The 25,487-nt window shown below is 46.3% G+C and overlaps 1 protein-coding gene across 1 annotated transcript; it reads right to left on the minus strand.

Annotated features, from left to right (window-relative positions):
- Positions 1-3,827: 3,827 nt before the first annotated feature.
- On the minus strand, positions 3,828-25,487 carry LOC136657559 (cytochrome P450 2D20-like). Its single transcript, XM_066634475.1, has 6 exons — positions 25,382-25,487; positions 9,634-9,786; positions 7,241-7,401; positions 6,279-6,420; positions 5,402-5,507; positions 3,828-3,933 (listed from the first exon to the last, which is right to left on the minus strand). Exons 1-6 carry the CDS (start codon positions 25,485-25,487, stop codon positions 3,828-3,830), a joined length of 774 nt encoding a protein of 257 aa, XP_066490572.1.

Genomic DNA, 25,487 nt, shown 5'->3' on the forward strand with positions numbered 1-25,487 from the left:
CTGCTTCAAGGCGAGCGGCAATGTCCCCTCCATCAAAGAAGAGTTGACCACCCTGATCTTTTTGACCACTTATGATCTTTTACTATGTTTTTAATAAATTAGAGACTACAGTTCTTAGGTAACAATTAGTGGTGGGTTATTTTTCAGGATCTGGCCTCAAGTAAAATCAGACAAAACGATAGTGAGACACCCCCCCTAAGTTTAACCCCCTAATTACCCGAGGGTCATAGAAAATTCCATGATTATTGGCTCAAAACCTGCCCTCTAGTTATCTGTGGGATCAACTTATGGGCGAGTATCTGCAGTTGAAAAGCCACTTATAATTATTATTAATACTTGTAATGACCTTAAATACTTTTTCTATCTGCTGTAGGGGAAAATGGAACTTCAGGAGACTATTCATGTGTGGAAGCAACGGACCCATCTCATGAGGTTTTTCCATGAGACTGAAACACTGTGACCTAAGGACTGGTCTAGAGGGTAGAGTCTCCGTCTGCCTGAAGATAACATCCACAAGGTTGCCAGCTCGAGGCCACCGGCACCGTGTGACCTTGAAGCAGCTGATAAGCTGAAGCCGAGCTATTCCATCTGCTCAGAGCGTGGGAGGATGGAGGCCAGAATGTGAAGCTAGATCGGAATGAAACACCTGAATGTAGTGGTTCTTGAAAGAAAGAACCTTCTTTCAATTGTAAAAATCCCTATTTAATAAGGGATTTAAACTAGCCTGCCTATATAAACCGCCTTGAATAAAGTCTTGAATAAAGACCAAGAAAGGCGGTATACAAATACCTGTTGTTGTTGTTGTTGTTGTTGTTATTACTTCCTGTCTAAATTCTATGCAGGCCATGATCCTAGAATCAAACACACTTTATGGACATGTAATTCTGTGTGTTCACTTGCTCCTCTTGCAAATAAAGCCTTGTGTGTTGAACTGCTCTTCTACAGGAAAGTATCCATCTTAGCAGTGTCCTTGTGTGTAAAGGGAAGTAGGAACATTAGACTGGATGCTCAGGGACATCATACAGAACCAAATTAAAAGCATGGTTCTAGGTGACATTTGAACAGGGTCACTGAGTTGCCTGAACTTAAACTGAAACAGTTCCTTCAACTGTCTCACTTGCTTTCCCCCACTTAGTCCCTGTTTTGCTATATCTAAGATTACTTTCATATTGCAAAGATATGTCAGTGCTTACCCTCAGGCTGTCGCCAAAGTGAAGTTCCCGCAGCTCCTACTGCCAAATTTGAAATATACAATATAAATTTAACTTAATCTCAATTTAGTCTTAGATGCACCTTCTGATTGCTTTGATATTGGTAGGTGTCAAATAAGACCTCTCAAACTGTCACTGTCTAATATCCAGTTGTCACTATGTCAGAAAGCAGGTAGATAGACTCTATGATAAAACATTTCCAGTGGTCAGAAACTCTTCCCAGTGAAAGTTAGCATGTCAGGGAGAAAGGTTCAAGCCTAGCATTCTCCCTGGTAGATTAGTTTTCTGTGTGCAGGCAGCTCAGGGGTAGAAGGAAACAACCTTTCTGAACGTGTAGCTTGACTACATTTATAAAAGCCCTGCTGTGTTCCCCTGGCCTGATGCCTTTAGGAGGCTTATAAGCAGAGTATGATAGCAGCAAGAGCTATTACAGTATGTTTGTCCTGTATCCCTTCATTCCAGAGTATAGACTGCAGTTGGCCTAAAGGCTGCAGCACATCTTGCACCACATCACATGGAAAGTAAATATGTAAAAGCGTGAACGTGAAATACTTGTGCCAGTTGCACACATGGGGTCATAGGTACACATGAGAAAATGGAGGTCCCTACAAGAGTGGGAAGCCTCTGTGGGTAACATGTCAGTCAGGCTTGACTATGGTTATCTGTGCATAGGTTACAGCAAGGTTAACTGCTGAAATGCACTCTACGTAGAGCTGCCTTTGAAGACTGTCTGGAAATTTCAGCTGGCAAGAATGCAGATGTGGGGGCCAGGGGTTTGAGTGGGTCATGCTGCTGTTATACAGGCTGCTGGTTTGTTTCCATGTGGAATTCCCTCCCCTTATCAATTGCCATGTGTTTCAGGAGGTAGAAAATTTTTTCTTTCTACCCTTCATGATCTGATGCTGCTTTATTTTGGATACATTTTCTGTTCTCTGGCTGTTCCATGGTTTTCTCTCTTACATTTGGGGTACAATCCTAACTAGGTCTACTCAGAAGTAAGTCCTACTTTGTTCAATGGGGCTTACTCTCAGGAAAGTATGGTTAGGATTGCAGTCTTAGCTTTGTTTTTCTAACTGACATTGTAAGGCACCTTGAATGATGAAAAGCTAGGCATACGTATTTTAAAGGAAGAACTTTTCACTTATATGGTGGTGCTTTCCATCCACCATTACTGGGAATGTTTCATTCATAGCATGTCGTCTCCTCTTGTTCTTGTGAATGTTAGAGGAGCAGATCCAGCTTCTGTTCCACCAACTGCACTACCACCTGGCATGCTTTCTAGTGTAAAGGGCTGGGGTTGAAAGTCTAAAGCAGGGGTGCTCAAACTTTCAACTTTAGGGATGCTGGACCTTTCAGCATGTGCAGCTTGTCATCTGTGGGATGACAAGTTGCACCTGCTGCAATTCTCTCTTCTATACACTTGTTAAAGGTCCAGCATCCCTAAAGTTGAAGGTTTGAGCACCCCTGGTCTAAAGCCATATATAGACTGAAGCCCACATACCTCAGAGACTGTCTCTTTCTATGGTAAGAGGATTATCTTCATGCATCAAATTGCAGGTCATGCTTCAGTTACTGACTATTCCTGCAACATTAACAGCTGCCACTAGAAGCTGACCATGACCTCCCTCAGGAACTGAGGAATCATTCATCTTTACATTCATTCCAGAAGCTGTTAAGTCCCATCCCCCCTTCTCTCTTTGGACATGCCTCCACGACAGGGATCTCCAGACTTTTCAACATTAGGCCACAATGTCTATATAGCATTGTGTCGAGGGCGGGAAAATAAATAAATTTAAATAAATAATACATACATTGGAGGCTGAAGTGAATTTAGATGAATAAGTTCTCTTTCTCTCAGTTGCAATCCCTCATTCCCTCCCACACACGCAAAGAACTGAGGGCAAAATTGATTTGCACAGAAAGGGGGAAGTGGATTTTGAAAATGAAAAGTAATTTTTGGAGAATGTATTTTTGAGAGGAGGAATACAGCAGAAAATCAATATAGTTTGGGGGGGGGAAATTTTAAAGGAAAATTATTTGGAGGAGGGGGAGAAAACTAATGTATTGGAGGGAAAAGGAGTTGGGGAGTATTTGAGTAATAAGCGAAGTTGGAAGAAATCTGAGAGGCAAATTAATTTGGGAAGAGAAAACACGCTTTCAGTATGTGCTGGACAGATGGGACTGATCAGGGACTTTTGAATGTATCTGGAAGGACCTCTTTCTCTCAGGTTTCCAAAGGGTGTGTGAGAGGACTTGAGAATTCTGCTGGAGTTGATGTGGTGTGAGAAGCAGTGATGGGTGTGAATGTGTCTGAGAGGGTAGGAAGAAGGAAGGGGGCGGGGGATACTATTGGCAATGGGCAGGAGAGAATGAGAGCAGAAGGTTGCTAGGACAGGAGCCTATAAATCTTTAAGCCATTTCTCAGGCAATTGATAAGACCCCTGCTTGCCCCATCCCTCCCTCTCCCCACTCTCCTCCTCATTCTCCCCTGGTCCCTTCTCTCCCGGACGCACACACATGAGGAAAAAGTGGGGGGAGGAGGGTGGTCAGTTAACCAAGTGTCCAAGCGCATGCGTTGCACAGATGGGTTCTTCCCCTCAGCCTTGGCACTGGGTCTCAGAGAGAAGAGCCACATTTGGCCTGGGGCTGCTCATCCCACTCGCTGCCATCATAGGAGCCGGTGTTGCTGCTGAGGCTGGTGACGGGCACAGTAGAAGGAATTCTGAGTATTGGGGCACAAGGAGCCCTAACTGAGAATACTATTTGTGCACAAGAACTTCAGAAGGTTGTACTGAAACCTAAACTATTTCTGCCCAACGTTGCATATTTGCAACACGGTCCAAATGTATAGACCTGTGAGCCAGGCAGAAATGGGTTAACTTTGTTCCTTACAAAGAAAAACTAATATGCTGCCTTATCATGTGTTCCAAAATAAAATTCTGCAGAATGACTGCCTCCGTAATTATTCCCTGCCCTCACTCTGGAATCAGTGATTTGATGTGTATGGAACATCTAATTGGGTGGGCGATGTGGATAACTATGCAATAGGATCTATACTATAGAACCTATGCTATATCAGGCTTAGCAACAAGGGCCCCATCCCTCCCTCTCCCCACTCTCCTCCTCATTCTCCCCTGGTCCCTTCTCTCCCAGGACGCACACACATGAGGAGAAAGTGGGGCTTCCAGGCCTGCAGGAAGATTTTCTGGGTTTCAAGGTGATTTGTAACACTTTAATCATATAGTGAACTAGAAGCAACAAAGATGCTGCAGTAACTTACTTGGAACAGGACATCAGAACACACCAACAAATGTGTGATTCTTGGGGTTAATTTGATTACGTAGATTTTACATCCTGAGCTTTTCCAGTGAATTGTAAGTCATCATCAGTAGCCGAGTTATGAAAAGAAATCTGCCACTGTACTCAAATATCCAATATTTTGACAATGGTGGGCCAAACATTGACTATTGCTGCTGCTTCTACTTTACCATATTGGAGAATTTGACACACGTCAACAAGCATCTTGGGACTTTTGTGCTGAAAGGCTTTCTTAGGGAAGGCACTGAACAGAAACATGCAGACCTGCTGTCAGTGGGGCAAAAGTGTTTGTATTTTGATGCAGTTACTCAGTCCATCTTCTGAGTAAACAGGTGTCCCTGAGTTGTCACAACATGGCTTCTCTTTCCTGAGATTGGGTGTGGAATAAACAGAATGGAAGAAGCAGCATGGATGTCTTATGCATTTCCTGATTTCTGTCCAGAAGGGGGCTGTTGTGTCTCCCAAATCTCTTCAATGTTTTCCAGGAAAATCTCTAAAATAATGTTTCATTCATAAATGACAAATATAAAGAGTATTCACACATAGTCATGTGACCATAGTGAGAAGAGGCTCACAGCACAATCCTATCCATGTCTCCTCAGTAAGTCTCACTGTGTTCAGTGGGGTTTACTCCCAGGAAAGACTGCATAGGGTAGCAGCCTCACTGCATTTTCCGTTTCCACAGGTAAATTATACTCCATTAACATTTTATTACATCCTTGATATGCAACCTTAAGAATGACATAAGAAAGATGGAAGATCTCAGAACATCAGGAAGAACTGAGAGGGACATCTGCCCTTATCTTGAAACAACCTGGATTTGAAAGGGGTGTGGGATAAGTGTAAAAGCATAACATCCATCCTCTCTTGGCCTGGGCTGATCCTTTGGTATGTGGCAGGTGAAATGCTGCAGGAGGCTGGTGAAGAAGAGGAAAAGCTCCATTCTGGCCAGCTGTTCTCCTGGACATGCACGCCGACCTGAGGAAGGAACAGGAGGTGAAGCCAAAAATGAATCCCTGCTCATTTTGCTAGTAAGGAGTCAGTCTTGTATCAGTTACACAAGGATACCCCCCACACCTGACACCCCTTAATTTGATTGCTCCTAATTTACTCTGGGAAATACGTAGTTCTTCCACAAGGATAAAATATTTGTTAAAAAAAATATTGTGCACATTTTGCCAAATATTTACAAAGTATGTAAAATTGTAAACGTCTTCCTTCTGGTCACAATAATGGTGTGAAGGCACCTGACTGAGTTCTAGCTCCATTAAGAACCAAGCTTGGGCTTGAAGGAACTCAGGCATATTAGAGATTCCCAGCAGTTTCCCAACCAAATATTTTTAACAAATTCTACCAGACAAATTCTCAGTTTTGGCACCAGTTATCGCATCTGCCCTCTAATGGAGATGTGGGCACTATTGCTGTCACAATACAATCAGGGGTTATCCTAACCAAGTGGGCCCTCTGATAGGTGTGGGTCCTTGATCAGTGCCCAACCTGGCCAACTCTAATGCCACACCTGTTAATTCAACCTCTCTGAAAAGCAACCATCTGTGCACAGACCAGTCTCATTTCTCTTGCTAAGAAGATGGTGTGAGCATCACACTGAAATGGGCCAACATAGTCCTCTAGAGAAGACCAGTTTGGGCTAAGGCGAAAGAGAGAGATTATTCCTCACAAACCTGGGGAGGACAAACCTAGAACAGAATCTGGAATGAACTTTCCTAGTCCTCCTTCCCTTGGATTTACCTGCAGAGAAAGGCAGGAAGGCCTCCCGCTTGACAAATTGCCCATTTTTATCCAGGAAGTGCTCAGGGTAAAACTGGTGCGGATTCTCCCACATGGCTTCATCTTTCAGCACAGACGACAGGTTGGTGATAACTGTGGTGCCCTAAAAGCATGCCAACACAAAATGCATCTCAGAACTGCACGCACTTCAGAAACACCACAGATTGATAATCTCTTTTTTATCAAAAACTTCCCCTTCTTTGAATACAACAAACCCCAAAATGTACACATAAATCCAGCTCTGCCTATGTTGCAAAATACTACAATCCCCAGCCTTGGATGCTGGTATTTCAGCTAGATCCTCCTATTTCAAGTGGTCCTCCTTTGATATTCAGCAGGGGGAGAGTAACTGTCCCTCTTCACCCCAGCACAGTGTCTTTTCTAGTGGCTGTTTCCTGGTGTTTCTTCTGTATAGATTGTGAGCCATTTTGGGACAGGGAGTCACTTAGGGTGTGCTCCAGAGCCTGGTGCGCTGGCTTACTGCCAGCATGCACTGTTGCAAATATGCCATAAGGCATGTTTGTGAGTCTTTCTACAGGCACAACACCAGAGCTAGCCCAGCATAAGCCTGCACTGGGCTAACTCCACTTCTGGGCTCGCATTCCAGTGCCTGCCACTCACCCAGACCGCTGGACAGTAGAGAGGTGAGTGGGGACACGGGGAGGTGGGGAGGGTGGGAGAAGTCAGGGAGGAGGTGTGGCAGGGAGAGGGAGCAGAGTGGGAGGGGAGCGGGACTGGTGGAGCTCAGTTCTCATCTGAGGCATCTCATGAAGGAACTGATTCCACAATGAGAGAGAGAGAGAGAGAGAGAGAGAGAGAGAGAGAGAGAGAGAGAGAGCGCGAGCGGAGAAGAGAAAAAATCAAGCAACTGGAATCCTTGGGCTTAACTGCCATTGCCTTGATCAAACAGCACCTTATCATACCTGAGGCAAGAATCCAGCTTCTTCCTCAAAAGCTTCTCCTAAGAGAACAAGCAACTTTTCAAATTTCTCATCCTTGTAGTCAAAGCGATTGCCAAAAGTGAGGGAGTTGATTACATTGCTGACCACATTGTTTATGAAACTGTGTGGGTCAAATGGATGACCTGAAGAGGACAGCACAACAAACAGGGAATTTAGGATGCATTGCCCCTAATTTGGTTTTCACCAATTGTTTAATGCATGTTGAAAAAGGCTTCTGACTCCACAAGACTTCCCAGATGGCAAACCATCTGAAGACCCTGCCAACATATACTTAGCCAACTATAGTCTTGATCTGAAAATCTCACATTCATTTAGTACATAAATAATAGAGTAACTTTCAGAAAAATGCAAGTTCTGGAGGAGGAAGGAGGGATGGAGTTACTGAAAAGCAGGTGAGGCAGCTGAGCCTGATTGGATTAGATTAGATACAGACTGCCACTATTTGGATGGTTATTGAAGCAACACATTACCCTTAAAACATGTAGGTATAGTATGGGGTCGGACAGCCCAATTCTAACTAAATGCCCAGGCAGCAGTGCTGGCATGGGCTACATTGCATCCCACAGGGGAATTTTGGCTGTTGGAGATCTCCTTGGGGTAAGGGGTCTTTTTGAGGTATCGGAACAGGGGAGCAGGATTGGCAACTCTGGTGTTCATTGTAACCTATCTCCCTTCCAACTTCCAAGGTCTGAACTACCAGCACTGATCTTTGCACTAGTGATATCGCTGGCGTAGGCCCGAGTTGATGCATAGCGGCTGCTGGGGCTTACCCAGGGCCTTCTAATGCCTTAAAAGGCATTAAAACATCACTTCCAGTTTCCCTCTGGAAACTGGACGTTACAGTTGTTTGGCCTTTTAGGCCATTCAGAAGCTCGCAGAGCCACGGGCGGACACGCGCGGCCTCCGTGGGCTTCAGAAAGCTTCCAGAAGCAACCTGAGCCCAGCTCCGGTCACCTTCAATGGTTTTGAGGAGGCTGATTTCAGTGTCTACAGGTTCTGGTATCCATGGAGGGTTCGAGAACAGATCCCTCGGGGATACCAAGGCCCCACCTGTACTTCCAAGGAAATAATTCCCTCCATTACAATGGAGGGCATAACTGCATGGCTTGATTCGTTTCTAAATACTGAACTAAGTATTCATAAGACCCTGTTTTTCATTTATAAGAAATGTAAAACTCATACTTTGGTTGAGTCCATGTGATTCGATTTTTACCTTTCAATAATTTAAATTTTGCATCTTAGCTGGGTATTTAGAATCCAGCCTCTGTTTCTAGACCACAAAAATTTCCTATTTTGATGGGACCTATGAGCTTTTGGTCCCAATCCTATCCAATTTTCCAGCTCCAGTGTAGCTGTGCTAATGGGGCAGGCACTGCATCCTCCACTGCAGGGCCAGTTATGGAGGACTCCTCAAAGTAAGGGAATGTTTGTTCCCTTACATCAGAGCTGCATTGAATAGGATTGGGCCCTTTGATTTATTGGGTGCTGATATTGGTTTGTGTACTATTTAAAATTTTGTATTTTGATTGGATATTTAAGGTTCTTCTATAGTACTTCTGTTTTCACGTGTTCTTTATATTTTTGTGAAACAAATAATAATTAATATAATAATAACTTAGACACGAATAGGATTGTGCTGCAAAACTAAGATCAAAACTACACTGTCACGTTGTAATGAAACGTGTAGTTTGGGTCTAAATGGTCATTGGTTAGGTGTAAAGGCTGCAGGTTGTGACATGTCTTACTGTAAAAGAATAATAAACTGGAAAAGCGCATATATCTACTATGAACTGTTCAGTGACTGAGCTAATAATGACTTCAGTCTCCACTTCCTTATCTAAACAATTACTGGAAGGTACCTAACTTAACCTTTTCTTTACTGCTCCAAGGAAAGAGATTCTGCATTTTCCCTAAAGCAGTTGTTTCTCATTCTTACAGTGAGAACATTCTTCCGAATTCTTATTTTTAATTTTAACCTAAACTTCTGGACAGTAACTACATACCTGGAAGGCGGTAAATGATCAATTCTTGCCTAAACAGCAGCTTTCCAACTGAAAACACTACAGAAGTATACAACGACAGAGTCTCGTGCCTACTTGCATCATTCCTTTAAAAAGTACCCTCCTAGGGCATCAGCAGCTTGCCAGACATATTACCCTATCCAGAGGCAGTAGTGATCCTGCTCCCAGAGAGATACAGAACTTAAAAAAACAAACAAACCCCAAGTTCAGAGTTTGATAGCATTTGAAATGATCCACATACTTCTAGGAGGGAGATTAGGACAACTCTAAGCCATTGCTTGTTTTTTAAACTTAGCGTTCTTCCTGTTCTCAGTACACCTGGATTTGACAAACCTCCCTCAGAGCTAAAGGCAGAGCACAGATGTCCAGCTTCCTCAATCACTACATGCTCCAGGGATGTCTTCCCCATCCCGAAGTCCCTCAGTATAGAAAGGGTAAATCTCTTCTGCTCCTTCCAGTCATGGCTGTACTTTGCCATTATCAATCCTGACAAGGAAAGAGAAGCAAAGGGACTCTGTTATGACATGTCTTGTAAAGGCTTGTTGCTCAGCAAATAAATGCACAGCCAAATTCGAATTGAATTGCCCACCCTGTGATATGACGATATGCTGAATGGCCACCAAATGGCCACGAATGTATCCTGTGCTGGCAGAGAGGCAGCTGGAGGTCTCCCCTGTGCTGAGCTCCAGCAGCTGCTGTGAGTCTCCTCAGATTGGCAGAACCTGAGAATCTGCAGAATCTGCTGGCACAGAACCAAGTAGACCCATGTAGGGCATTCAGGCCTGGGAGGGGGAATAGGATCTGTTGGCCACCTATGCTGCCATCCCTGCCCCCTCCTGGCCCAGTCTGCCCATCTCCCATCCCTGCACTACCCACCCCCAGGCCCAGTTTTGCCCTTCGTCCCACTTACTAATTTGGAACTACATAAATACTTTAATATCAACCATGATTGCAACTAGAATGATGATTTTGATGTGAAAACTCTGCTGTTGATTGTTTCTTTCCCAAGCATTTGTGAACATTCCATGATATCATGCAAACTCAGCCAATGGCTGGGGAGGTCTGCTGGCATTGCCACTGCCATGGCTCAAAACAGCATGATATCATTATTTCTATAAATTATGGATAACAAAGGCAGACGGTTGAGTGCCCATCAGAATGGAAGCAATACAGGACCGTCTCAAAAGAAGGTAGTGGTTTCTACATCTTCAGGGGACACCCTAGATATGCAAAAACAAACACGTTACTAAATTAAAAGAACTCCCTCCCAAAAAGACATGACAAGGACAGAATATGTTCAATGGGCCCAAAGAGCTACATGTTTGGAGCAGGAAAGAGGAGGACTTGGCTGACTTGAGCCTTTAACGGGGCTGGAGGTGGGCTGTAGATTTGGGGCATTGCTTGCAACTTTGTTGCAGGTCTCACCTCAAATGCCAGACTTGGGTGCTGCCAAAAGAAGGTGGTGGTTTTTGCATCCTCAGGTGGGACAGCTCAGGGACACAGAAATACATTTGTAAAACAGTAAGGGTGAAGACAGAACTGGTCTTCTTGAGCCCCTAAGTTCATAACTGTATTAATATGTGTTGGTGCTTGTGAAGGAAATCAGATCTCACTCCTGGATAGCCAGGTAATCTTTTTATTACCCTCAGGGTGATCAAGTAGCCATAAACCCTTATGGTCACTGAGCTCCCGCAGATCTCTCCAAGGCAGATTGCCAAATAGCTCCTAAACCTCGGAGCTTCCACTCCTGATAGCCAGGATAAATTTGGGGAACCCTCCCCTTGAGTCGTACGCCAGCTGACACCCCCTTGGGCTCAGCTTAATAAAAGGAGTAGGCTCCCATACCACACTGGATTGCCTCCCACAACCAGTCCCTGTGCTCCCTTCCAATCCCAATAATCCAGTCAGTTGTAGCAAGTAGGGTTTATTGCATAAAGGCTTAAAGCAGGGTTATACAGGCAGCACTGCATAGTCTAAAATTTAGGCAAAGAGTATAGCATTACAATACAACACTCAGTCTAATAAAACAATAACAACTACCTCCTAACTCTAACTATCACTCACCAAAGTCTTAGCATTCCAAAATCTAATCTAGCCCATCTTGCTGCAGTCAAGTTGGGTTCACTCCTGCCAGAGCAGTCCAGGATCTCAGGCCCCCTCAGCCAGAGACAAAGTCAGCCCAGCATAAGCGTCCCTCCCTCACCTTTATAGGTCTCCTGACCCATCCACCCAGTGCTTTTTTTGTAAAAAAAAATAGGTGCAGGAACTCACAACTTTTTATTTATTTATTTATTTATTTATTTATTTATTTTTAAACCATTTTTATGCGTGCGTGCGTGCGTGCGTGCGCGCGCGCACACACACACACACGCACACACACACGCACGCACACACACACACACACACACATCCATCCCGTGTGAGCTCCCTGGTAGCAAAAGCACTCCTGCCACAGCTGGAGTGAATCACCCCATTTTTTTTTAGGTGGGGAGGTGCTCCATTGGGCTATAGGAAACTCTCTCCATTGGGCTATAGGAAAGCCTATACAGTAGTTAAAGTGTTCAGAACAAATATATAAGGTCTTCAGCCCAGCTGGTGGCCATCAGTGCCTCAAGTGTTAGTTCCAAACACTTTGAACCTAAGACCTCTGGTGGCTCAGTGGTTAAATTATAGATCTGTGGAGCCGGAGGCCTGGGGTTCAAATCCCACTGAGGAATAATTTTTTTTTTTAAGGTGGAAAGGTGCTCCATGGCTGCAAAATATAAAGGTTGGTTGCTAGTTGCCAAAAGGGGGGCCAGTTGAGGCTGCAAAACTCCTCAAAGTTCAGTCCCAGGCAGGCTCTTTTTTAACTTTTTTTTTTTTAAGTCCCAGGTAGGACTTAACCCACAGCCTCCAGCAGGGGACTCACTCCAGGAGCTTAACTGTGGGTTAAGTCCTAACTGGAAGTTAAAAAAAAAAAAAAGTTAAAAAAAGAGCCTGCCTGGGACTGAACTTTGAGGAGTTTTGCAGCCTCAACTGGCCCCCCTTTTGGCAACTAGCAACCAACCTTTATATTTTGCAGCCATGGAGCACCTTCCCACCTTAAAAAAAAAAAAATTATTCCTCAATGGGATTTGAACCCCAAGCCTCTGGCTCCACAGACCTATAATTTAACCACTGAGCCACCAGAGGTCTTAGGCTCAAAGTGTTTGGAACTAATACTTGAGGCACTGATAGCCACCAGCTGGGCTTAAGACCTTATATATTAGTTCTGAACACTTTGACAACAGGCTTTCCTATAGCCTAATGGAGAGAGTGCTGGGCTGTGGAGCACAAGGTTGGAGGTTCGAATCCCTCCCTAGCCAGCAGTGCAGAGCGGGGGTGGTGCAGGGAGGGGAAAAAAGGTGCAGACAGGGGGGAAAAAAGGTGCCGCGTTCTGGTGCGTTCCATTACAAAAAAAGCCCTGCATCCACCAATCAGAACTCAGTGCCAGCCAAACATTCTAGAGGTGAACGTGCCACAAGCCTCCTTACTCATGGTGGAATCCCCCCTCCCATCCGATTGGAGCCCGCTTGGTACGATATCAGAGACCCTGTGAAGCAACCTCCTCCACAGTTCTCCCAGGTTTGGTATGCACTAATTAATGTTGGATACAGCTGGGGTCTGACACTGGGGCCTACCAGCATGGCTACAAGCAGATCTTTCCTTATTCAGATATTACCTGGTCCTTGATTTCCCTTTTTTGTCACAGTGCTTATGGAGAAGACCTGGGCTGCATTTCCACTACAACTTTAATCTGCTCTCAATGCACTTCTGTTCCCACAATGCATTCTGGGGGGACTGTAGTGTGTTAGTAAGTAGCAAACTACAGTTTCCAGAATGCACTTGGGGAATAGAAGTGCATTGAATGAGATGAGCTACTCACATTTATTTGTTTTGTATGGCATAGTTTGTCATGGCTTGGGGCCCCGGGGATCCCCCCCCCCGCAGGTCTCCTAGGCCTACTTTTTGACACAGGGAGGAAGGAGAGGAGAGGAAAGCAGCATCCTTTTTTCTTCCCCCTTTGTGATATCTCCCCACTTTCTGCAAGCTCTAAACAGCAGGACTTGTATTCTAGGCTGGCTGGACCTCTGAACAAGAGCACTCCTGTTTAGAGCTGGAAATACATTGCAACATGTACGTGGAGCCAAGAAGACTGGAGACAGAGCACTGTGGCAGGGTGAGAGAAACATTTAAGGCAGTGGTACTCAAACTTTTCCAGCTCATGGCTGTTGGCCATGACTCCCCATCATGTTCCTGAGGGCTGGGAGTGACATCATTAAACAGGAAGTGGCCAGAAATATTAACTGTATTAATATTAATTATATTAATTGTATCATTAATTAAATGCAGATCTTAAATATATATTATTAATACACAGCAATATACATGCTTTATAAATGATCAGCTGCTGATCGCTGTTGGAGACAGGATGCTGGAGTAGGTAGATTTTGTCTGGTCCAGGAGGACTCTTTTTTTTTTTTTTAACTTTGTAAGCATACCAATAGAATTGTTTTATCAAATGAACTTTGTGAACAATCAGTCTGACCAACTTCACACACACACACCCTTGTGGTCCCCAATCCAACTAGTCATTTCTCCCATTCTCCTTGGATAGGATTGAACCCTTTATTAATTTAATCAAATTAAATTTTTCCAGCAGCTGGTGGGGAAAACAAAAATAGACCATGAAAATATATCAGAGCTTATAAGGGTTTGGTTAGGAGGCTAGTATAGGTTGTCCCCTATACTAGGAGATGCACAGCTCAATCCTGTATATGTCTACTCAGAAGTAAGTCCCATTACAGTAAATGGGGCTTACACCCAGGAAAGTATGGATAGGATTGGGCTGGCAATCACTTCATCAGTGGCTGATAAGTATTCCCTTCAAATATCAAGATTCATCACTTTAAAAATACAGCCTCTGCTCTTCAGTCAAACAACAAGATTAATAAATCACTTTAAAAACAGTACCCTTTTTCTGCTCTTGGCCAAGTAAAGTGTGTGCTTGTCCCTCCCCCCCCCCCCCTGCCAACTGCATGGAAATAACTTTAAGACCCCTGGTGACCGCAAAATAGGAAGCATTTTATTTGGGGAGGGGGAGGAAAGCAGGAAGGTTTGGAGATCGAAAGGGGGGAGTGGAAGAGGGAGGGGGTTGAAAAGAGATTTCACCTTGATGAGAAGCGATCCCAGGCTGCGAACTAGGACCCAACCAGACCTGTGTGGTCCTGGTGCCTCCCAAGGGAGCCACACCTCACAGTTTGAATAACACTGATTTAAGGTAACCCATAATATCAACTGGCAAAACATGAAGATGGAAAGGGTCTGTCTTGATGAAACACAAGAGGTTTGAGATAAAGTGGTGAGAAAATGAGATCAAACTGAAACAGCTTTCTGCTATGTACTGAGGACTTTACCACCACATCGAAACAATGAACACAAATGGGAGGAGGCCTGTGCTGAACAAGATACTTCTACTGATTTGAGTTTAGATAATATTCTGCTTACTGACCTTAGACCTCCCCACCCCCTGATTTCAATTCTGTTGCTCATCTTTGTTTTCTGATCCCAGATCTGATTATCCAGCATTTTCTTTCCACATAGTCTATCTCCTAGCCCAGTGTTTCTCAAACTGTGGGTCGGGACCCACTAGGTGGGTCGTGAGCCCATTTCAGGTGAGTCCCCATTCATTTCAATATTTTGTTTTTAATATATTAGACTTGATGCTACCATGATATGTGATATGCATTTGGGGAAATGTTACAGATCTGTACTTTTAACAAGCTACTATGTATATTCTTTTAACAATGTTAGTAAATGGGACTTACTCCAGCATAAGTGTGGGTAGGATTGCAGCCTAGGATTGTCACAAATTATCCTGCTTGGTGATGCCCCTTCTGGTCATGACATCACTTCCAGTGGATCCTGACAGATTCTCATGATAAAAAGTGGGTCCTGGTGCTAAATGTGTGAGAATCACTGTCCTAGCCCATGCTCACTGCAAACTTCTTGCTCTGAATGCTTTTCGTGATCTTGCTCCTTCCCATCTGCCTCTGATTTCCCCTGTGTCCTCTCACTTTCTGCTTTCTGCTCAATCTAATCTTCTATTCAGGCCTCCTGTTTCCATGGGACTACCTGGACACTGTATGCATTTCAGAGACAATAGGATGATGATTGGAGGCAAGAGCTAGTTTTGATATTCAAGGTGCTGATGTTGACGTTTGACCTCAACGGCTTTGTACCAAGATACCTTAGAGCAGTGTTTCTCAAACTGTGGGTTGGAACCCACTAGGTGGGTTGCAAGCCAATTTCAGGTGGGTCCTCATTCATGTCAATATTTTATTTTTAATATATTAGATTTGATGCTACCATGGTATGTGACTGCATTTGGGGAAATGATACAGACCTGTACTTTTAACAAGCTACTCTGTATATGCTTTTAACAATGATAGTCAATGGGACTTACTCCTGTGAAAGTATGGATAGGATTGCAACCTAGGATTGTTAAAAATCCTAGGTTCCCGCTTGATGATGTCACTTCCAGTCATGACATCACTTCTGGTGGGTCCTAATAGATTCTCATTCTAAAAAGTGGATCCCAGTGCTAAAAGTTTGAGAACCACTACCTTAGAGACTGTCTATTCCCATACATTCTGTCCCATCACCCAAGTTCTTCTGACGGGCGCCTGCTTTTTGTGCCATCATTGATAGAAGTGGGAAGGGTGGTGGCTACAGCAGGGCCTTTTCTGTACTGGTGTCTCTAATGTGGAACACCCTCCCATTGGCATTAAGGGTGCTGTCATCTCTGGAAGGGTTCTGGTGAGAACTCAAGTCACTTTTGTTTCACAAGAACATAAGAGCAGCCCCACTGGATCAGGCCATAGGCCCATCTAGTCCAGCCTCCTGTATGTCACAGCGGCCCACCAAATGCCCCAGGGAGCACACCAGATAACAAGAGACCTCATTCTGGTGCCCTCCCTTGCATCTGGCATTCTGACAGCCCATTTCTAAAATCAGGAGGTTGTACGTGCACATCATGGCTTGTAACCCGTAATGGATTTTTCCTCCAGAAATTTGTCCAATCCCCTTTTAAAGGCATCCAGGCCAGATGCCATCACCACATCCTGTGGCAAGGAGTTCCACAGACCAACCACACACTGAGTAAAGAAATATTTTCTTTTGTCTGTTCTAACTCTCCCAACACTCAATTTTAGTGGCTGTCCCCTGGTTCTGGTGTTACGTGAGAGTGTAAAGAGCATCTCTCTATCCACTCTGTCCATCCCCTGCATAATTTTGTATGTCTCAATCATGTCCCCCCTGAGGTGCCTCTTTTCTAGGCTAAAGAGGCCCAAACACCATAGCCTTTCCTCATAAGGAAGGTCCCCCAGCCCAGTAATCATCTTAGTTGCTCTCTTTTGCACCTTTTCCGTTTCCACTATGTCTTTTTTTGATATGTGGTGACCGAAACTGAACACAATACTCCAGGTGTGGCCTTACCATCGATTTGTACAACAGCATTATAATATTAGCCGTTTTGTTCTCAGTACCTTTTCTAATGATCCCAAGAATAGAATTGGGCTTCTTCACTGCTACTGCACATTGAGTTGACACTTTCATCGACCTCTCCACCACCACCCCAAGATCTCTCTCCTGATCTGCCACAGACAGCTCAGAACCCATCAGCCTATATGTGAGGTTTTGATTTTTTTGCCCCAATGTGCATGACTTTACACTTACTGACATTCACCTTACCCTCTCAAGCCTCTGTTTTATTCTTTTTATGGGGGGAGAGGGAGTGGCTGGCTTCTGGAGCATTGCTTGAGCTCCAATCCCATCAGATCAAGACCGTTCTGATGGCCTGACATTTCCCTTTGCCAAGGCACATTTGCTTACTTGTGAGAAAATGCGACCATGTGGCTTAGTTTCGCTTTGCATAGGGCTCAATACATTTGCTAGCTTGGAGGGAGGGACCTCCTTCTCTGGTGTTTTTTTTATAAGAACATAAGAACAGCCCCACTGGATCAGGCCATAGGCCCATCTAGTCCAGCTTCCTGTATCTCACAGCGGCCCACCAAATGCCCCAAGAAGCACACCAGATAACAAGAGACCTCATCCTGGTGCCCTCCCTTGCATCTGGCATTCTGACATAACCCATTTCTAAAATCAGGAGGTTGCGCATACACATCATGGCTTGTACCCCGTAATGGATTTTTCCTCCAGAAACTTGTCCAATCCCCTTTTAAAGGCGTCTAGGCTAGAGACCAGCACCACATGCTGTGGCAAGGAGTTCCACAGACCGACCACATGCTGAGTAAAGAAATATTTTCTTTTGTCTGTCCTAACCCGTCCAACACTCAATTTTAGTGGATGTCCCCTGGTTCTGGTATTATGTGAGAGTGTAAAGAGCATCTCCCTATCCACTCTGTCCATCCCCTGCATAATTTTGTATGTCTCAATCATGTCCCCCCTCAGGCGTCTCTTTTCTAGGCTGAAGAGGCCCAAACGCCGTAGCCTTTCCTCATAAGGAAGGTACCCCAGCCCTGTAATTATCTTAGTCGCTCTCTTTTGCACCTTTTCCATTTCCACTATGTCTTTTTTGAGATGCGGCGACCAGAACTGGACACAATACTCCAGGTGTGGCCTTACCATCGATTTGTACAACAGCATTATAATACTAGCCGTTTTGTTCTCAATACCCTTCCTAATGATCCCAAGCATAGAATTGGCCTTCTTCACTGCCGCCGCACATTGGGTCGACACTTTCATCGACCTGTCCACCACCACCCCAAGATCTCTCTCCTGATCTGTCACAGACAGCTCAGGACCCATCAGCCTATATCTAAAGTTTTGATTTTTTGCCCCAATGTGCATTACTTTACACTTACTGACATTGAAGCGCATCTGCCATTTTGCTGCCCATTCTGCCAGTCTGGAGAGATCCTTCTGGAGCTCCTCACAATCACTTCTGGTCTTCACCACTCGGAAAAGTTTGGTGTCGTCTGCAAACTTAGCCACTTCACTGCTCAACCCTGTCTCCAGTTCATTTATGAAGAGGTTGAAAAGCACCGGTCCCAGGACAGATACTTGGGGCTACATTCATTGAATCAGGACCATTCTGGTTTCTTGGATTCCTCTCTGCCTGCCCTTTCCGACGGACTAAGGCAAGTTCACCTACTCGCGAATAAACATGTGGTATGGCTCTGTTTCCACAGGGCTCCATGCATTTTTTGTTTTCTGGTTTTTTGCCAATAACTTCTTATAGAAATGAGATATTTCACTTCGTTTTTTCTCATTGCATTCTGCTGTAAATTCCGCATCCAACAGTATATAACATGATGGTATTACTCCTAACCACCACCATTTTAGCATGTCACCCCAGTGTGTGTCACCCCCCTTGCGTGTCACCTGCTGCAGTCCATACCACCCACACACCCCAAGTGACGCCACTGCTAGAATGGAAGCATGCATAGATATTCCCAAGGTGTCACAACAAACACATGTCACCCTCTTGTTGCTAGAGGGTGGAAGCCACAGTCTACGGGCTTTGTGTGGCTAGAAATGAGGAACAATGGTACCTGTGGCCACCAGGCTTGTGCTTCCTCACTTTGAATAAGTAAAGCGCGTCCGTTGCTTTTCCTCCAGCAGAGGGCAGTCTGTAGCCAGAGAATCGGCAGTATGTAAGTATTGGGGGCTCCAAGCACAACAGAGCAGTTGGAGACTTCTCACCTAGCAGCTGGTTGTGCTTGCTGCAGTGAGGCTTCTGCTACTGACCTGAGACTGAAAGAAGGCAGGTCGGGTGCCCAAGCATCACTCAACTGATAGGACAGGACCCACTCCGGTGAGTAGCCCAGGAGCTCTGATCAGATCTAAATGAAGTCCAAATGAAGGGAACCTGATATCCAGAGAGAGCCCTGTGCTGACACAGCCCTGCTGCAGAACCAAAGCCTGCTAATGCATTAGCAACCAAACCTCTTCCAGTCCTCCAACGTCTACAAAAAGCAGAGGAGGACTAACTTCTGACGCCAACAGGTAGGTTTTTCTGTAAACCAGGAACTGCTGCAATTAAGGCCCTTCTCCTATGGAGATTCTAAGCTCATAAACTGGAGGTACAGGGTCTGTACAGGGTCTGATCTGCTGAATGAGGACCATACTGGGCAGCTGAACTAGGGCAGGGTGATTCACAAGGTACAAGTGTCCAGGCCATGTAGAGCTTTGAAGGTAAGTCGCAGCCCCTTGAATTGGAACTGGAGTCTGGCAGGCAACAAGTGGAGTTGCCCCATTACTGGCCAAAGGTGCTTTATGCCTTCCGGTATCTGTCAGAAGTTAAAGCGACAATATTCTGCACCAGTTGCAGCCTGCAGGTTGTCTTCAAGGGCAGTCCTGTGTATTGCACATTACAGTACACAGTCCTACATGGTACCATATTTCATTGCCAAAAATGCATAGCCTGTTTTCTAACCCAAATGAATCCAGAAGTTACTGCTTCCTGCTGTCTGGAAGAGAGGCAAGGACCCACACCTCTAAGGCCCAGACCAAATCTGCCAAAGGCTATGTGAAAACAGGCATTTGCCACAGAATAACCACACTTGAAAACAAAACCTGCACGGATTTCTATGTTTGTGAGATACATACAAGTTTTTTGCCGTGGAATATCTGAGCACCGTTTTGGCACCCAAGACTGGTAAAGCCCTCCTTGGTCGAAGTTTTTCAGCTGTAAAGGGCAGCAGGGAGAGAATTGTGGAAGCAGCTTCTGATTGCTCTTTTGCACTGCGAATCTGGTTAGAATGACAAGGAGGGGGGAGCCTCTCTTCAGGAACCCAACAGAGGAGTGAGCTCCGAGCAAGGCTAGCCCTGGGGCCTCTAGCATTGAGTTCAGTGGGCCTACTCCCAGGAAAGTTCGTGTAGGATGGCGGCCTGGGCAGTGCTACATGTTACAATATTTCATTGCAAAAACATATAGCCTGCTTTCCATCCCCAAAATGTCTGGCAGCCATTGGTCCTGCACTATGGGAAAAAGGGAAGAGCCAGAAACCGCCGTCTCTCAGGCCCGGACCGAATCTGCAGAAACTCTGGTGGAAACAGGCATTTGCCACTGAATAATTGCATTTGATGGTTTTGAAAGCAAAATCCACATGGATTTTCTTATTTGTGAGCTATGCGAGTTTTCTTGCCACGGACTATCCAAGTATCTTTTTGCACCCTAGGCTGGCACCTTCTGAAGCCCTCCTTCACCACAGCTCAACCTCTCCTTGTGTTCAGCTTTAAAGGGCAGCCATCTGCCCCTTTGCTTCAGGGAAATAGGAGAGATAACAGCAAAAAAGCGGCTTCTGATTGTTGCTTCTTTCCCCAGGCAGGCAGAGCATTCAATTAAGCAGAATGCTTCTCCTACTGAAGCATTCAATTATGCAATCCTATGCACTCCATCTCAGAAGTCCCTCTGTGTTCAATGGCATTAACTCCAAGGAACATGTATTTAGGTGCTGTTCAGAGTGAAGGGGTTTGCTGAGGTCCTGATCCAATTCTCTTCTAGCTTGCTAGAAGTGGAGTCCTTCTCCTCTCGCCTCCCCCCCACCCCGATTCCAACCAGATTCAGAGAACAAGAGAAATGTGGGAGCCTATTTTCTCCCCCACCCTGGCACAGAAATAGGCCTTCTGACAAAATGCAATGTATGCACATGTGAAGGTCGTTCCATTGTGTAGAATGGGTTTACTCCCAGGAAAGGGTGTATAGGCACACACATTTATGTTTGAAGTTGAGATCTCTTAGCTTTTCTGAGAATGGGTGTGAAGAGTAGCTGCTTGGGTGACTGTACCCATCTGCCTGCCTTGGGGCACAACCCCATGATTGCTCAGAAGAAAGAGTGGCCAGCAGCTCTTGCTTCTGCACGAGCAGATGCCCCTCTCTGCACTCTAGCATAGAAAACACACTTGCAAATCCTGCTGTAACAGGCAAGAGCAGGATGTTTGCTTCTTCAGAAGGCAAACCATCAGGGAGCAGGTGGGGGTTGGATTGAAGCCTGATGAGAAGCTACTGATAGGACCTCTCAAGAGGAAACAAACCACTGGGGGAAACATCTTCCCTTTTGGCTGGCAAGTGCTTCATGAAGGAAGAGGAAGTTGGCTGAAGCATGATTGGCAGCCTGGGAGGAGGGGTTAGTGCTGCTTTGGCCACAAACAAAGCCCAGTGAAATGTAGTCAAAAATTCCATGTGGTGTGACTCTCACAGATGTCACTCAGTGATGCGTTTCCCCACAGAATAACTGCACATCTGGTGCAGGCCTTAGATGGGCTGACAGTGTCCTCCTAAGATCTTATGCAGTCATTCTCTGAATGCTTTAGTAAAGCACAGCTCTTGATGTAACCCTATATTTGACAGTAGATCATATTCTCACAGTAGTGTCCTACAGAGAAAAAAATAGAAGGAAGGAGAATTTGAAAGCGAAGCAGATGCTGGAGCAAGTCTGCCGAGAACAGACAAAGATGAATCAAATGGATGTGATGCCAACTTCCGTCTCACAGCTGTGGGCCAGGATCTCACCTGGCTGGAATAATCTCCCCACACAAGTCCTTTCTCTCCTACTGCTTGCTCTGCTGCCTGATTACATGAAGTGCAGAAAGAGGTGTCCTCGCTACCCTCCAGGACCTGCCCCTCTGCCTTTCATTGGGAACTTGCTGCTCATGGCTATTAATCCACATCGTAGTGTCCAACACGTAAGTACCAGCTGCTCCCATGTGGAGGCACAGCCTGTTCTGGTTTCCTTTGCCAAGCCAATGGCTGGAGGAACTCCTGCATCTTTAGGAGTTGCATAGAAAGGTAAATTTCACCAGAGGTAGGTTGAAGTTGAGGTTCTCCTGTCTTGGAACAGCAGTACAGGCACCCCCCTGTATCCCAGGATCCAGTATACACAGTTTAACCTATCTATGGATTCCCCCCCCCCCAGCCTTCTGCACCAATTCATTTTCCTGCCAGCCTGCATGCTAGAGGAAAACTAACCTGCCAGTCTGCACACTAGAGGGGGACTAACTGAATGGTCCTGCTTCCCGTTAATGTTCCCTTACTATCCTCCCTGTAGCATTCTTCTGTCAGCCAAGAATGTTTCTTTGTTATGCAAGACTGCTGTTAAAGGAAAATGAAGGTGATGGTCATGGCAGCACAGGGGTGCCTATTTACATAGAGTTTCCCCGGCAACTGTGGTTTCTGTATCTCTGGGGAGGCCTGTCCTGTGATGTGGGGAAATGGAGCAAAACCATGGTTCGTAGCAACTTCAGTAGGTATAAGACCCTAGTGCTGGGGTCGGCAACCTGTGTTTTAAGAGCCGCATGCGGCTCTTTCAGTTCTCTGATGCAGCTCCCCAGTGGGGGCTGGAAGCGGGCGCCTTCCCCTTGGCCTCTGCGCAGCCAGCCCAGCCCCGAGGGCGCCTCACTCCAGCGCGATGTGCTGCGGGCGCTGGCTGCTGGTGAGTGCGGGGCGCCGCTCCTCCCTGCAAAGCTGCAGCTCCTTCCCTGCAAAGCGCCCCCCCACGCACAGCAGCTCCTTCCTCGGCAGGCAGGCAGGGGCAGCGGTGCTCTCCTGGACCTGCTCTCTGTGCCCCACTGGGAGCAGGTGCGGGGGGGGGGAGGAGAGGGGCAGCCGGGCACCTCTTCCCTGCGCTCTTCCTTCCTTCGCCCTGCAGCGGGCAGGGAGCTGAACGGAAGAGGCGAGGCTGGTCGGAGAAGCTGCTGAGGCAATGGGCAGGAAGGAGCAAGGTGAGCTGCATTCCTGTCCACACTTCCCTGGGAGGAAGCCCGTTCACTCTACCAGGGCTGACTTCTGAGTAGACAGGGAGAGGAGCCTGTCCACACTTCCCTGGGAGGAAGCCCATTCACTCTTCTGGGGCTGACTTCTGAGTAGACAGGCAGAGGAGCCTGTCCACACTTCCCTGGGAGGAAGCCCTGTTCACTCTACTGGGGCTGACTTCTGAGTAGACAGGGAGAGGAGCCTGTCCACACTTCCCTGGGAGGAAGCCCGTTCACTCTACTGGGGCTGACTTCTGAGTAGACAGGGAGAGGAGCCTGTCCACACTTCCCTGGGAGGAAGCCCGTTCACTCTACTGGGGCTGACTTCTGAGTAGACAGGGAGAGGAGCCTGTCCACACTTCCCTGGGAGGAAGCCCATTCACTCTTCTGGGGCTGACTTCTGAGTAGACAGGCAGAGGATGTCCCCTGGTTCTGGTGTTATGTGAGAGTGTAAAGAGCATCTCCCTATCCACTGTGTCCATTCCCTGCATAATTTTGTATGTCTCCATCATGTCCCCCCTCAGGCGCCTCTTTTCTAGGCTGAAGAGGCCCAAAGGCCGTAGCCTTTCCTCATAAGGAAGGTGCCTCAGCACCTACAAGGGAGTTACAAGAAGGGGCTACATTATAAAAATGGGACCTGTAAGAGGGGAGCGCATTATAAAAGTTGCATATACAAGAGGGGAGTGCATTATAAATTGGGACATACAAGGGGGAGTAAAAACTATAAATCTCTTTATTGTATTGAAAAATACTAGTCATTAGATTTTGTATTTCATTGTACCTCTTTTACATTACTGTGGAAAAGACACAAAGATGACTATTTACTGTTGGTCAGGATTTTCTGCTAGGGAGGGCACCAGCCCAAGTCTTGCCTATAGCACCAAATTGACTAGGGCAGGCCCTGGGAAAATAAATTAGTATTTAATTTAAATGTATTTTAGCTCTTTCGTTTTTTATATGTAATTTTAAATTTAAGATTATGGTGGTCTTGTAACATTAAAATATGTTACATATTGTTTTCTCTGTAACAGTTCATTCATTTCAGAAATGCAACACACTATAATTTTTTTATACATAGCATAAAGGTAAAAAAAACTATATATGCAGTGTTATCTTCATTTTAGATGTCAAAAGGGTTTTGTGGCTCCCGAGGTTTTCTTTTCTCCAGAAAACGGGTCCAAATGGCTCTTTGAATGTTTAAGGTTGCCGACCCCTGCCCTAGTGAATGACCCTAGTGAACAAAGCCCAGATTGCATGTGGCTGAACTGGTGACAGACTGCTCGCTTAAGACTTCCTTGTTTAGGGGTTGGTAACAGGTATGTATGTAGTTCATTAAGGGCCTGATCCTGTCCAGCTTTCCCGCACCTGTGGAGCTGTAATGCAGCCCCGAGGTAAGGGAACAAATGTTCCCCTACCTCAGTGGTATTCAAATTGGGGCGTCGTGACGCCCCAGCCTGAAGGCCCTGGCCTCTGTCCCCTTAAGGGGTGGGGGCAATTAGGAGACAGGGAGGAGGCAGCGACATGATCCCCAGGAACTGCAGGAACTGGGATGCACTCACTAGTGCCCGCAGCAGCCGTCCTGGGGTGCGGGAAGCCCTGCGCAAGTGTCTGCAGGGCTCCCCAGCTCCTCTGAAGTGGAAGTGGAGTGATCGTGCTCCACTTCTGGTTTTTGCGGAAGTGGAGTGCAATCGCTCTGCTTTTACTTACTGCAGGCTGGAGAGCCCTGCAGATGCTCGCGCAGGGCTCCCCACACCCCAGGAAGGCTGCTGCAGGGACTGGTGAGTGGGAGAAAGGCTCGAGGAAAGCCAGGGGGAAAGCATCATCCCTGCCTAAGGGAAAAGAGAGAGGCCTTGAGAGGGAGGGGACGGACGTCTGCCCTGGAGAGAGGAGACTGGGGGGGGAGACTTCCCTGAGCCAGGACCTGCCTGGACACAGAGGGCGACCCCTAGAGAGACGGGGTAGTGGAGATGGTGGATTGGAGCCAACTATACCCCGTGGAGGCCAGCTGTCTGGGAAGCTTGCACGGAGATATCAGGGGCCCTCCTAAGGCCAGACAGCCTGACCCCAACCGGCAGGGTTGCATCCTCCAAGAGCCCTGACCCTGGGCCAAGGGATTCGGAGTGGAAAGCTGGTGCTGACAACGCCCAGGAACGGGTAGGGTCAGGTCCAGAGCCCACCAGATGACGGTGACACAAGTCAGCATGATGTATGTAGGTCTGTGACGTAACAGTCCACATGAGTGTAAAACGGCTGACGCCATTAAACCGCCTGTGTCAAGCAACTATACCCGCCTCCCGTCCGTTAATCCACCGCCGACCATCGTTCAAGGAGCGGGTAAGCCCCTCGCGCTCGCTTGCAACCCCAGGGAAGGGGCCTCCTCCCGCTATGGACAT

The sequence above is a fragment of the Tiliqua scincoides genome, chromosome 7, assembly GCF_035046505.1.
Source record: "Tiliqua scincoides isolate rTilSci1 chromosome 7, rTilSci1.hap2, whole genome shotgun sequence".
NCBI lineage: Eukaryota > Metazoa > Chordata > Lepidosauria > Squamata > Scincidae > Tiliqua > Tiliqua scincoides.

Bases quoted from the DNA above. Each gene is read 5' to 3' on its own strand.
- LOC136657559 (XM_066634475.1), bottom strand. From the start codon at position 25,487: ATGTCCATAGCGGGAGGAGGCCCCTTCCCTGGGGTTGCAAGCGAGCGC. The intron at 7,402-9,633 runs GTTTGTCAAATC...TGTCCTCTTCAG, and splicing joins TGCCTTTAGCTCTGAGGGAG to GTCATCCATTTGACCCACAC. The intron at 3,934-5,401 runs GCCAAGAGAGGA...CCCAATACTCAG, and splicing joins ATACCAAAGGATCAGCCCAG to AATTCCTTCTACTGTGCCCG.